Raw genomic sequence first — 15,397 nt, 5'->3', positions numbered from 1 at the left:
ATAGTTTGGCTTATACAAAGGTGGAAAGTAACAAATTACATTTGGTCATGTTACTGTAATTGAGTAGTTTTTTTTGTGTACCTACAACCTGTAATTTTACTTTTACTTAAGTATGTTTTGTATTAAGAATTGTAATTCGCTACATTTTAAATAACTTTCGTTACTGAGTTAAAAAAAAAAAAAACAATAAAAAAAAGTCGACATCAAACCTACTTGTACCGTTGCAGTCGTAGTCGCAATTTAACTGTTACGGGACGTGTTTTGTTCCATATTTTTATCAGTGGGAGAGAAATGCTACAGATTAGACTGAGACAGGGTGATGTGTATGAAACAGAAGGAAACTGCTGCTACCGTGGGAATTAGAAGGTGTTTAGTTATTATTTTAAGTAGTGTTCACTTTTAATTTTGGTGACGCATTGTGTGCGCAGGTTTATCAGCATAACAACCTGTTTATTACTCAGTGGCCAGAGTGCGTATTTTTCTGCCCTAGATTCGAGGCCAGCTTAGGGCAAAACTAAAGCAACTGGGGTGGGCATTGCTCCCCCTGGATTTTCTCACTGCCCGCCTAAGCAACACAGCCAGAACCGGGGCTGCATATCATTGTGTTAGTGTTACTGAATCAATAAGCTCCACTTGGCTACAACTATTAAGATTTTGGAGTGTATATGTGGGAATTTGTGCACGTCCGGATGTGACAAAAATGCCCAGGTTTTATCAAGTTAAGTTGAGGTCAGGGCTGTGTGACACTGGAGTTCCTTTCCATCAACTTTTCTTCATGTTCATCTGCCTTGAAAAGCCAAGGGAGCCTCTCAAAAGTGCATAAAGCCAGGTTATAGTTCTGTATTACCTAGTGACATGTACCATTCACCACAAATGTATTAAGTCCTACAGTACAGGTACAGTCAAATCAGTGGCGGCTGCTGGTCTTTCAAAGAGGGGAAGCTCATTGTCGGCTTACATTGTAAAATTTGTCAATTTATTTATACATAAATTCTGCCCTCCGTTCCTTTTCAAGAAAATGTCCTGAAATGGGTTGCAGTTTGTCTTTCGACTTCACTCGCAAAATCCGCGATGGGACTGAAGCTCCCAGTGATAGCTGTCTATCAAAATGGGATTCAGCCTTTCGACTGATCCTCCAATCATCTTGCAGAAGCTCAGCGTCCAGACCCGCCCACAGCTCCATTCACCCCCAGAGACGCTCAGCGTCCGGGGGCGGGACAAAATCACGGCATTTATCCAATGACCGGCGAGTTTCGAAGCAATGAAAAAAAAAAACCCATGCAGCCCCATAGAAGTGAAGAGACGCTCAGCTTCTGCGGGCAAATGCATTGACGCTAAGGGAAAGTATGATAAGTAGCTGATTCTGAACAAACTCGTCTTCGAGATGAACGTGTTCTAACGCATTTGTAGTCAATGAAATGTTAACACAACTGTACATATTTTACCATTTAATTTTTGACATTTTAGGGGAAGCTGAGCTTCCCTTGCAGTCTTAGAGAAATCGCCACTGAGTTAAATATATATCGTGTAAAAAAAATTCTAAAAATGATAAACTTACATTTTAATGTAATAAGCAATGTAAATTGCAATGAAAATGTTCTGTTTCATTCTCTTCATACTCATGCTGTAGTACACTGTAGTACTGTACCTCACAATGACAAAATAGCGTTAAATAAAAATAAACAGAAATACTTTTAAAAACATGTGATTGTAATTTGTGCCTTGTTTACTGCAGAGTCAGTTCGTGCAGGTTTGTTCATTTTTTAATGTTTATTAGCCGAGAACGAGATGAAAGAAACTGGAATGTCAGGCGAATGTCCAATATAAAACTATCAGGGTTAAACGCATGAACACATTAACTAGCAGACACACGCAGCAACATCCACCATAAAACCCACAGCAACACTAATAAGGAAGTTATGACATGAGTTATGATGTTCTGATCCAACTACACTGAAACTTTGTGATTGGCATTAGGCAGCCAAACAGTTTCTTGGTGCACTAAAAACCAGCTCCTTTGATTGGTCGGTAATTATGTCTATTTCTCCCCTTTGTCCCGACCCCTGCGCCCCCACGCCCCGCCCCTGCAGCTACAGGTACAGATCAGTTTTGCAACACGCTGACTGAGATATTTGTTGCAAAACTCGTGGCGGGCAGATTTGAAACTGTGCTGCAATGTTTTTATCCTCACATCGAAAATATAAGTACAAATGTATTTTTTACAGGTACAAATCTTTTTTACAGTTACAGATTTCTCTTTTACAGATACAAATTTTACAGATTTTTTTTACAGTTACAAATGTATTTTTTACAGGTAAAACATTTTTTTACAGTTACAAATGTGTTTTTTGCAGATCCAAATTGTACAGATTTTGTTTTCACTGGTGCAAATCTTTTGCTACATATTTCTGCTGCTTGTTATTAAACTCACCTGTGGCTTATTTGAGTGGAGAAAACGTGGTGAGTTCTTGTTGCGTTCTTGTTTTTTAGTGAGTTTTCTTGCTAGAAAAGAGATTCATGAAGCTTTTTGAGGTTGATACTGGGTGCTGCATTTGTTTTAGATCTTCTGGACTTGCTCGGTCGCGCTATTTCTACTTAATAAGGTTTTAGTGCGCATTTACACCCTGTTTTACGGTACTGATCACATTGCCCACACTAGCCGTTTCAGTGCACATCTAAACCCTGTTTTACGGTACGATGCTTTGACTTTAAGTACAGAGATTACAACAGAAAGAAGTAACCAGTAGGTTTCTTTGCTAAGAAGAAATTCTGCAATGTTTTCTAACACAACAACCACTACAAAGTACACTGTAAACACTGTCAGTACATGGTGACTACGAGTGGTTGATTTCATATTAAAGTTTATGTTACGTTTTGTTAGGATTCAGTTGCAGGAAAAGCTGCAGGAAGTAAAAGATGTTCAGGATGAGGATGATGTGAGTTATGAGAGTAACGAGGAATGCTTCACCCAGTGTCTTCCAGCATCACCATCATTCTTTTTCATTCCACACTGGAGCAATCTACAAAAAAATCACTTAAAGGGTCTGCAGTGGACAAATGTTATTACAAAAAGTGTTCGATTTGTTCACCCATATTACAGTTTTACATTTCTAGAGTTACTACAAGGTTAAAGTCATTAGACTGAACATTTTGTGATTGACTGTCCAGTTGATGTAGATGTTGTTGTGCACAGTGAGCTGAAAAGACGACCTCTGAAAGCAGAAGAACAAATCGATGCTTCCAAGAGCTCTTTATCTACAAAACCTGCAGAAATGAAAGAGTTCTGGAACTGAGTCTGGTTACAGAGATGAAGCTCCAACTTCTGCTGTTCTGAAGTGTCTTCTGGAGACCAAGAAACAAGGAGAGGAAACATGAGAATGAAATGTTTCTTTTATAACATTCTGGATCCAACATGGTTGAGTATTTGCAGCAGTAGGAACAGAGGAAGCTCTTCCTGTTGGTATTAGAGCTTGGACGTGACCATTTTCTCAGTTTATTACAGTCCTGTAGAGCAGCGTCTCTTATCCAAGCAGTGGATGTTTGTTTTAGAGCTTTTATTGCTTTGACTTACCCTTTCCCAAACAGTGTCCTCCAGCTTGGGAATCATCACAGCAGGTAGTGAACCAGCACCCTGGTAAATCTTCAGTTCTCCGGGTTTCAGGGGCCTTGATTTATTCAACAGAGAAGTAATTTAACATGTAAAGAAGAGCAGTTTAAGATGTATGTTAGATGTATTTTATATTTTTGTTTAATCACAGTTATTAAATAATAATTAGTTAATATAATTCAGAAATTAATAAATTATATTGTATTATAGTGTTAAATTGTGGCCTATTTTAATGGGATTATGCTTTAATGCTGTATTTTTTTAAATGTATTTAATCCAGCACAATGGTTAAACTGCTGTGAATGGAAATTTTATATTTTATTAGTTATTTGCATCAAACTTATACGTTTCTGCTTTCTTAGTTCAATTAGCAGAGGTAGAAGAGACTTTTGGAAGGTTACTTAGGGGCAGAGATATGTTGACCTTGGCATGGGCTTCTTGCTTCCGTGGGAATGCATGGGTGTCAGGATGGTGTGTGCGGGGGTGCACGCGCAGTTTTGATACGGGTGCATTCTTGTGCAAGTGTATTCATTAACGGATTTATGTTCCCTACATAGTGCACTAGATAGTATTTTAGATATGAATTTATGTTCCCTACGTAGTGAACTAGATAGTAAATTAGACAATTGGTTTATTTTCCCTACACAGTGCACTAGATACTGTATTACATAATTAATTATGTTCCCTACATAGTGCACTAGAAAGTATAACTAGATGATGATTTGTGTTCCTTACATAGTGCACTAGATAGTGTATTACATAATTATGTACCCTACATAGTGCACTAGATAGTGTATTACATAATTATGTACCCTACATAGTGCACTAGATAGTGTATTACATAATTATGTACCCTACATAGTGCACTAGATAGTGTATTACATAATTAATTATGTTCCCTACATAGTGCACTAGATTGTATATTTGATCATAGATTTATGTTCCCTACTTAGTGCACTAGACAGTATATTAGACAATTGATTTATGTTCCCTACACAGTGCGCTAGATTGTATATCAGATAACGGATTTAATACGCGATCGTATGAATAAAGTCTGTGTCGCCTGTGTGCGTGTGTGTGTTCTCTTGGCCGCTCGTTCTAGATTCCGGGAGATTTTATCTGACATGCAGGAATCAGGGAGCCGCTATGTATATGCGGGAGACTCCCAGAACTTTTTCTGTACTTTATTTTACAAAAAGCCAGAGTGTACAATGAGGGGGAATTATGTTTCTTATTATATAATTGTTTCTCAACAAAAACCCCAGACTTCATTAAAGTTTATTACATTAATAAAATTACTTTTTGTTCACCTACTAGCTGTAGTGGGTTTTCACTGCACATGATGAACTAATTAACACAAAATCATTTATTAGTCAAAGCAAATTGATGATACATTCACCTCACCCTAGTCAAAATATCCTATAGGATTCCAATAGAAAAAATCCTATAGGAATCTTATTGGTTTTCTATCATATTTTGGAACCAATCCTATAGGAATCCTATTGGACATCTTATAGAAATCCTATTAAACATCCTATAGGAATCCTATTGGACATCTTATAGGAATTCTATTAAACATCCTATAGGAATCTTATTGGACATCTTATAGGAATCCTATTGGACATCTTATAGGAATCCTATTGGACATCCTATAGGAATCCTATTAAACATTCTATAGGAATCCTATTAAACATCTTGTAGGAATCCTATTGGACATCCTATAGATATTCTGTTGGATATTCTATAAGAAATGTTTTGGCCTCTAAATAGGAATCCTAATATTCTAATATGATTTTATCTAGGAATTTTATTTGATTTACAGATAAACATTTGAGAAATGCATATTAAAATTCCTGTATGTCTTATTATACCTTTTGTTTAAGAGTATTCTACATTAAAATTAAAATTAATAAATAAACAATTATTAATTGGTAATTTAAACAATTTTATTATAATTAAGTAACAAACAGACAAACAATGATGCAAGCAAATAAATACATTGACAGACAAAAAGGCAACAAAGGCTAGACAACAAAATCCTACATCTTTCTCGTCGCCATTTTACATTCATCTGCACACTTTTGGGAAATGGCTTGTTTGATTAGTCTAATATCTGTGCCAAATTTTTTCCTGATGTAGTCTGTAAAACAAAGAAACAACAAAAAACAACAAATAATTGTTATATTCATTTTAAACACCTCATTTTTAAAAGTGCTAATGTACTGTATGTTAGAAGGAATGATGATTGTGGTTTCTACCATCAACATCACGCAATGATACACTCATCCAATTTTTCAGAGCATTTGGGAACAAGTCATTGGTTAACAATTTACAGCTGGTCTGTAGCAATGAAAGTAAATTAATATTTGAAAATTGATGCAAACAATTTACAAACCCTGTATAAAAGCAGGGATGGAACAGACTGTCACTGCACTCTCTACCACAGTATTGTATATTCAGTCTTCATAATGTCTACAGAAAGACATTTTAACAAAGAAACACAGAGCATTTGTAACTCCTAAGGGGCCATGATGTGGTAAATTCAGTTTTTCTACACCATGAAAAGATCAGTTTACATGCATTGAAATCTGAGATTATTTAGCATGTGATGCTCTAAAGACTGTGGTTTAAGCTATATACTGTAATGTTACTGTCAGCATTATATAAAACAAATATTTCCACTATAGTGTTTCCAGAAAATAATTAACTCACTTATTATGTCACACACTTTGTCTGGATCCAGCTGAGGTTTGGCCTCTCTTCCCCTAAAGGCGTTTGAGCACTTCCCTGTGTAGGTGTGTGTCGCCAACTTTCTTCTCCCAAAAACAGCCAGTAATAGATCTTTTGTTGATTTCTTTGGGTCTGTCCATTTTACATTTGCATACTGCTCAGAAGTGATTGCTGTGTTGGGTCCAATTTTAACCTAACAAAAATGACAATGTTTAGACATTCAACTAATTTAAAATGCCATTTTTATGTTGCCTTTACACATCTTAAGGCAGTGAAAAAGTACAAACCAAAAATGTTGCATACCATATAATCCAGAGAAGTAAATATCAAACACTTTCTGTGCATGATGGGAAATATGTACAAATATGTTACCCTAAGAACTAGATATTGGACAGACAGACCATACGTACAATAGTACTTATGTACATGATTCTTATCAGGACTGGGTGAAACAAATCCTATGGCTGGGGTGGGGAAACAAGGGCCAGAGTCCAGCACAGTTTGCTGATTCTTCTGCTCTGACACCATAAATAACGTGTTCATTACCTGCTCAACTGACCCAGGTGTGCTTGGGCAGGAAAATCACCAAACTGACATAATCTGCCCTCTAAGACCATAGTACCCACTTCTGTCCTAAACATACTTTTACATCCCAAAATCAGAAGAAAAGTTGTGACAGTATGGAAAATGCAAATACAATAAAAACGCAGTGTTTTTTACATTTACTTTGACTTTTATTTTATTGCAGACAGTAGGAACCCAAGATATATTTTATGTTTTGTCTAATCAACTTGTTAATGTACCTCCATTCCTGCATTTTACACCTGCAACACATTTCAAAAAAGTTAGAACCGGGCAACAAAAGACTAGTAAAGTTGTGTAATGCTTCAAAAAACATATTAGTTTAATTAATAACAGGGCAGTAAGATGATTTTGTATAAAAAGAGCATCCCAGAGCGACTGGGGAGGGGGTCACCACTCTGTAAAAGACTGGACAGGCAAATAGTGCAACAATTCAAGAAAAACATTTCTTAATTAAAATAGTAAAAAACTTGTGTATTTCATCAACTACAGTACATAATAAAAAGAACACTTTATAAAACTTATAAACTTTATAAACCCTTTCTAAATCATTATCTGTAAGCTTGGCACTGTATCCACAAATGCAAGTTAAAACTTTAACATGCAAAAGATGAAAACAGATATTAGCAAGATCCAGAAACACCACCACCTTCTCTTGGCCTGAGATCATTTAAGATGCACGGAGGCAAAGTGGAAAAGTGTCTTAAATGAACTCAAGCCCAGAGAACGTGGTGGTGTTTCTGTATCTTGCTAATATCTGTTTTTATCTTTTGCATGGTAAAGTTTTAACTTGTATTTGTGGATACAGTGACAAGCTCACAGACAATGGTTCACAGGTTTTGGAAAGTGTTCTTGAGTCCATTCAGTGATTTTCACTACAGAATCGGGTCTGTTTTTAATGCAGTGCTGCCTGAGGACCCAAATATCAGTCAGACAATACTGGTTTTCAGTCTTCTGTCTTACATATAGATATTTCTCCAGATTCTCTGAATCTTTTAATGATATTATGTACTGTAGATGATGAAACAGACAAGTATTTTATGTTGGGAAATGTTACTCTTCAACTTTTTGTCCACACAGTCTTTCACAGAGTGCTGAACCCCTCCCCATTTAATTCTGAAAGACTCAGTCACTCTGGGATGCTCTTTTTAAACCCAATCTTACTGCCCCTTATCAATTAAACTAATATGTTTTTGTAGCATTACACAACTTTACTAGTCTTTTGTTGCCCCGTTCCAACTGTTTTTGAAATGTGTAGCAGGTCTGAAATGCAGGAATTGATGTTTATTATTAAATAAAATAAAGTTGAGCAGATAGAACATAAAATATCTTGGGTTCATGCCAAAGTAAATGTAAGAAACACTGCATTTTAATTTTATTTGCATTTTCCATACTGTCCCAACTTTTCTGATTTGTGGTTGTAGTAAAAATTATGCTATCATATTCTTCCTTTCATCAACCACTAAAGTCATGCAACAATGCATTTTATTCTCAGCATGTAATTTTCATCATGTTCAGAATTACTGTATAAACACAGACATACAATGATTTGTTTGTTTTTACCTGTGTGGGTAAGGTAGTTACAGTCTCATGTGTTTGCATTTTTTTATTATTATCTGGCGGTGGCAACACTTTCTCTGTCTCATGTGGGAGTGCTAAGGGGATAAAAACAATGTTACCAGACTGTATAATTTTAACGATTAACAGTTTTTGAGTGATTATGACTTTTGTTAGAAAATGTTTGCAGCAAAATATTATGTATAATTTAAAATATTAAACATAATTAAAATGACGGAATTATGAAAATAATCATGAAAATGTTGAGAATATGTCCAAGCGACTGAGAAAAACTGTATCAAAAACATTTTACCTCAAAATAATATATATATATATATATATATGTATATATATATATATATATATATATATATATATATATATATATATTACCTTTGCTTTCCACTCTAATGATCCTTTTCTCTATATTTTCAATTTTCTCCTTCATCCCCATTAGTATTTCTTTTAATTCTGAGAGTTGTTTTATCACTACTTTGGTATTGTGTGCCTGGGACAGACAGAAAGACAGACAGATTGATAAAAGTTAGTGATCATAAATTGTAAAATAGTAGAAAACAATTATAAACTGTCACCATTGTGATTATTTAATGTAAAGATATATGCATGCCGCAAAACACAAAGGAAAAAAATTAAATATTGACATGAGGTTAGGTGTGTTAGCTAACCTGAGATCCTGAATCACCAAAGGCACTAGGAGAACAAGGGCCAGCAGAATCAGATACACAAGAAGAACTCTAGAGTGAGAGAGAGAGATTATAAACTCTCAAAATATAGCAAAGAGTGTGTGAATAAGCAATCAGTAGCAGTGGCAAAATCATTAGACTAATATATCGTTTGTTGCTGTTGCAGGTATTTCCTACCTTTTGATTTACTTTATAATCCATTAGGATGGACTTTGACATTGTTCTGGCCATTTCTTTTTTTTTTTCCTTCCTTACTGTATTTGTTGGGAGGAATTCTTCCTGTACAACAAATAGATAACTACATTACTTTTTCTCTGCCATCCTGAAAGTGAATTGTAAAGCAGAGTTAGGTGGTAATCCATGTCAGTTCTTGCCTCATCCTCAGAGGTTGTAGCTGGCGAGAGGCGGATAGGTGGCCATTTTTGCCTCTGACCACGGCCACAAATTTCAGTATCCTTCGCAGAATTTTCCCTCTTTTCCAGAGTCTCTAAAATTTTCAGTAGGGCGGATCTACTTCCTTGAGAAACAAAACATACCATGTCACTGTTTCTTCTGAATTTAGGGAAATAAAAAAGGTTTTTTTTAAAGTAACTGTCTCTACTGTCCAGGAATGGCGTTCTACTAGATTTTTAAGCACTGCTGTGAGGATTTGATTGCATTCAGCAACAAGAGCGTTTGTGAGATCAGGATGTTGGATGATCACCATCCCACCTCATCCTCAACTCCCAAACACATCCCTATAGTATTTGCTAGAGCTCAATCATTCCAGAGAACACAGTTTCAAGGGGACATTTTACCTCTCTACCCCACACCAGATTTTATGCATAGTGCAAATAGGTTCATGGTTTCTCTGTTCCAGGGAGTCCTATACTATTGGTAATACTTCTCTACAGGGACTAGCTGTATGTGTTTATCTGTGTCCATAATGGGTCCAAATTAAAGTAGCTGAATCCAGAAGGAGTGTCTACAAACTTATGCAATTGTGTATATATAATTCTACACCACTTTCCAAATTATTATGCAAATTGAATTTAAGTGTCATTAAGATTGAATTTTTCAATTAAACTCATAGATGGTATTGTGTCTCGGGGCTCTTTGGATCACTAAAATCAATTTCAGCCAGGTGAGCCCAATTAAAGGAAAACTGCTTAAGAAAGATGTTCCACATTATTAAAGAGGCCTCAGCTTTCAAGCAATATAGGAAAGAAAAAGGATCTCTCTGCTGCCGAAAAGCATCAAATAGTGCAATGCCTTGGACAAGGTATGAAAACATTTGATATTTCACGAAAACTTAAGCCTGATCATCATACTCTGAAGAGATTTGTGGCTAATGCAGAGCATAAACAGGTTCCTGCAGATAAAGGCAGAATGAGGAAGGTTTCTGTCAGACAAATTCATCAGATTAAGAGAGCAGCTACTAAAATGCCATTACAAACCAGCAAACAGGTATTTAAAGCTGTTGGTGAATCAGGAGTCCCACGAACCTCAAGGTGTAGGATCCTCCAGAGGCTTGCAGTTGTGCATAAACCTACTATTCGGCCACCCCTAACAAGTGCTCACAAGCAGAAACGGTTGCAGTGGGCCCAAACATATATGGAGACTAATTTTCAAACATCATTATGAGTGCCGTGCAACCCTGGATGGTTCATATGGATGGAATAGTGGATGGTCACCATGTCCCAACAAGGCTGCGATGTCAGCAAGGGGGTGAAGGAGTCATGTTTTGGGCCTTTAGGGTCCCTGAAGGTGTGAAAATTACCTTGGCAAAGTATATAGAGTTTCTGACTGACCACTTTGTACCATGGTACAAAAAGAAGAACCGTGCCTTCTGCAGCAAAATCATCTTCATGCATGACAAATCTCGTGCTGCAAAGAATACCTCTGTGTCATTGGCTGCTATGGGCATAAAATGAAAGAAACTCGTGGTGTGGCCACCATCCTCCCTGACCTTAACCCTATTGAGAACCTTTGGAGTATCCTCAAGCAAAAGATCTATTATGGTGGGAGGCAGTTCACATCAAAACAGCAGCTCTGGGAGGCTATTCTGACATCCTGCAAAGAAATTCAAGCAGAAACTCTCCAAAAACTCACAAGTTCAATGGATGCAAGAATTGTGAAGGTGATATGAAAGGGGTCCTATGTTAACATGCAACTTGGCCTGTTAAGATGTTTTTGATTGAAATATCTTTTAATTTCAGTGAATGTGACCTCTTAATGCTGCCAATTCAACAAATGACTATTTTCAGTTCTTTACAACCTATAAAAAGTTGGAAACTCTGTTGTGCATAATAATTTGGAACAGTGCATTTTGAGTTTTTTTATTTTTGAAAAAAAAAATACTGTTATCATTGGGAGGTTTGTTCAATAAAATTCGATTTATACTCTAACGGTTGATGACTTGAAAATTATACTGACTGTACGATCATTTAGGAAAATCAGAGAAAAATATCAATTGCATAATAATTTGGAACTTGGTGTAGTGTGCCTACTTCAGTTCTTACTTTGGGTGAGTGTACTGATGTACTGATGAAATTCACTAACCTTTTTGTAGAATTTTTGCTGGGCTTGTTTCATCGCCATAAAATACATCACATATTGAACCCACTGAACAAATTCCATTTGCGATTTTTTTTATAGGCAAAACATCCCACGTAGGTGGATCTTCTATCCACTGTATTAGCATATAGGCCATATAGGCATATAGGCTCTGGAATAAGAGAGAGGGACACACAAACACACACATGCACATGCTTGTGAGCACTCAGTGAGACTTATGAAATAAAAGTAGAATAGTAAAAATATTTTTATACAGGTGTTTACTAATTAACAATAACTTTTTCTTAAATGTATGTGTATAAACTATAAATTGATATTAATGAAGTGGCCAGTCAGTGTGTGTGTATGTATATATATATACAGTGGTTGGACAATGAAACTGAAACACCTGGTTTTAGACCACAATAATTTATTAGTATGGTGTAGGGCCTCCTTTTGCGGCCAATACAGCGTCAATTCGTCTTGGAAATGACATATACAAGTCCTGCACAGTGGTCAGAGGGATTTTAAGCCATTCTTCTTGCAGGATAGTGGCCAGGTCACTACGTGATGCTGGTGGAGGAAAACGTTTCCTGACTCGCTTCTCCAAAACACCCCAAAGTGGCTCAATAATATTTAGATCTGGTGACTGTGCAGGCCATGGGAGATGTTCAACTTCACTTTCATGTTCATCAAACCAATCTTTCACCAGTCTTGCTGTGTGTATTGGTGCATTGTCATCCTGATACACGGCACTGCCATTGGATGCACATGGTCCTCCAGAATGGTTCGGTAGTCCTTGGCAGTGACGCGCCCATCTAGCACAAGTATTGGGCCAAGGGAATGCCATGATATGGCAGCCCAAACCATCACTGATCCACCCCCATGCTTCACTCTGGGCATGCAACAGTCTGGGTGGTACGCTTCTTTGGGGCTTCTCCACACCGTAACTCTCCCGGATGTGGGGAAAACAGTAAAGGTGGACTCATCAGAGAACAATACATGTTTCACATTGTCCACAGCCCAAGATTTGCGCTCCTTGCACCATTGAAACCGACGTTTGGCATTGGCACGAGTGACCAAAGGTTTGGCTATAGCAGCCCGGCCGTGTATATTGACCCTGTGGAGCTCCCGACGGACAGTTCTGGTGGAAACAGGAGAGTTGAGGTGCACATTTAATTCTGCCGTGATTTGGGCAGCCGTGGTTTTATGTTTTTTGGATACAATCCGGGTTAGCACCCGAACATCCCTTTCAGACAGCTTCCTCTTGCGTCCACAGTTAATCCTGTTGGATGTGGTTTGTCCTTCTTGGTGGTATGCTGACATTACCCTGGATACCGTGGCTCTTGATACATCACAAAGACTTGCTGTCTTGGTCACAGATGCGCCAGCAAGACGTGCACCAACAATTTGTCCTCTTTTGAGCTCTGGTATGTCACCCATAATGTTGTGTACATTGCAATATTTTGAGCAAAACTGTGCTCTTACCCTGCTAATTGAACCTTCACACTCTGCTCTTACTGGTGCAATGTGCAATTAATGAAGATTGGCCACCAGACTGGTCCAATTTAGCCATGAAACCTCCCACACTAAAATGACAGGTGTTTCAGTTTCATTGTCCAACCCCTGTATCAGGGCCGGCGCTAGGGGGGGGCTGAGGGGGGCATTGCCCCCCCAAATTGTGTCTTTGCCCCCCCAAGCACAATGCAAGCAACGGCTATTTTTAAAATTATCTCTGAACCAATCACAAAAATGCATTTTGTTTTACAGTGTGAAGATATTTCCTTGCTTATTCCTGATTGGCTCTTTGAGTCATATAAAAATCGGCAGACTGCCCCAAACAGTTCAGTTCGGCAGTATATGTTCTGTTAGTGTGAGCGAGAGGCAGGTAAACTGGTAAACACTTTTTTTTTACAGAATTAGTATTCTTTTGTTTTCTTTATATTTTAATTTCCCAATAATATAAATATTCTCACTCATTCCTATTTCCACGTTTGAATATTCTCAGTCTGTGTGTAGGTACATTTGTCAGCTTTGACTTAAATTTGTATTAAAGCCTTTCAAGAAATAGAGTTGTTCTATTAGTAATGGCAATTTAATTAAGGGGGCGTATTAAAATGAAATACAATTAGATAATCTTTTTTCTCCATTTACATAATCAACATGTATTTTTTAATCATTGGGTTTTAAGTTTAAGTTCGAAAACATGCATTTTTATTTCTTTACCTCATACATCACTTTAAGCCAGTATCAATAGCTTGGCTGTCATCATTCATGCACAAATCAAGCCTTGAATATATTTCTGGCTTCAAAAACATGACTATCAACATGCCCCCTCATTAGGTTTTACTGCCCCCCCAAGCAAAGCAGTCCAGAACCGGGGCTGCCCTGTATATATATATATGAAATATATATATATATATATACAGTATATATATACTGTACATACATACACGTTTAAACGTCTTCTTTGATGACAATTAAAAACAAATGCACAGTCGTTTCTAATGTTGCAGTTAAAAAAAAAGGAAAAACGCGTAGACTCTAATTTCAATCTCTTAGACCCGAAGCGTATAAATTACCGCCGCGGTGCTGCGTGCGCAGCCTGTGTGTTGATTATAGACCGTTTCAATGAGGGTAAACAATAACAACGCTACTGCGCATGTCTGTTCCTTTCGCCTTTCCGGTAGCGCCATTTTTCAACATCCATCCATCTGTCAACATGACGAGCTCGTACTTTGCGAGTCTCCCGAACGCGAAACAAACGCGATATAAGCAGAAATGAATGATAGATCATCAAGTATCTTTACCAGCCCCTTTTGAGGAGAATTTAGGAAAGCAGTGTTTTTCCTCTGACCTAAAACGTTTGCCTGAGGTAACATACCCAGCCGTGTATCACTACCTTGTTGAAACGGAGTGTGTTTACACCAGAGGCAGTGAAAGCACACCGCAGTTTGGACGCATACAATTAATTATTAAAATCATTATTGTGTCATCTCCCCTTTTGTGTCTGTTGAGCTAAGAGCCATTATAATATGATAAAAATATGACAAACCACAGTGAATTACTTCTCATCTGAATTAGAACATATTAGCTCATGCTAAAACTATTTTGTATAGCCTAACTGGAAATACATGAAATATTTTACAGTAAGCACAACGTATTCATAAATAGTTTATTTACTTTTTGTATTACAAAAGTAGAACAGTGTTTCTTTACATGTCATTTAATAATGAAGCTAAGCTAATTAAGCTGTTAATATAATTCCATATAGTGACATTTCCCCAAAATATAGTCCTATACAGTTATGGCTTTTACACCGTATTATAAGGGGAATGTAAACTTTTTAAGGCTCATGTTAGTTTATGTTTATTCTGTACTATTAATACAAATATTAAGCGCCTGAGTATTTTAATACACTTAAGCTAAACGTCAGGGACAAGACACCATGAGAACAGCGTTCAACTGAGTACATTTGTTCACAATATTTTATTATGAAATAATATATATTACATTTATTATAAGAGTTGATGGTGGGAATCCAGCCGTCTCTATTTATAGCAGCAATCCAAGCGTTTCACTGTGCATTCTTTTGGAAATCTGTTCACCTTTATTTCTGAAAGCAAGTTTGTACCTGGCCTGAGGGAACATCCACCAACCGAACAACATGGTCCTAACTTAA

General features: G+C 37.0%; 1 protein-coding gene and 1 pseudogene across 1 annotated transcript; one reads left to right on the top strand and one right to left on the bottom strand.

Moving 5' to 3' along the window:
• LOC134326286 (zinc finger protein 850-like) overlaps positions 1 to 15,397 on the top strand; it is a 226,344-nt pseudogene that overhangs the window by 1,642 nt on the left and 209,305 nt on the right.
• Positions 5,529 to 14,203, bottom strand: LOC134326375 (early boundary activity protein 1-like). Its single transcript, XM_063008533.1, has 9 exons — positions 14,169 to 14,203; positions 11,722 to 11,887; positions 9,555 to 9,697; positions 9,358 to 9,459; positions 9,163 to 9,231; positions 8,870 to 8,984; positions 8,483 to 8,574; positions 6,320 to 6,530; positions 5,529 to 5,747 (listed from the first exon to the last, which is right to left on the bottom strand). The coding sequence occupies exons 2-9, from the start codon at positions 11,870 to 11,872 to the stop codon at positions 5,647 to 5,649; spliced, it is 984 nt and encodes a 327-aa protein (XP_062864603.1). The 5' UTR covers positions 11,873 to 11,887; positions 14,169 to 14,203; the 3' UTR covers positions 5,529 to 5,646.

Source organism: Trichomycterus rosablanca, chromosome 14 (assembly GCF_030014385.1).
Source record: "Trichomycterus rosablanca isolate fTriRos1 chromosome 14, fTriRos1.hap1, whole genome shotgun sequence".
Taxonomy (NCBI): Eukaryota; Metazoa; Chordata; class Actinopteri; order Siluriformes; family Trichomycteridae; genus Trichomycterus; species Trichomycterus rosablanca.
Note: the sequence above shows the minus strand (reverse complement) of the source record. Positions and strands in the feature narration are given on the sequence as shown.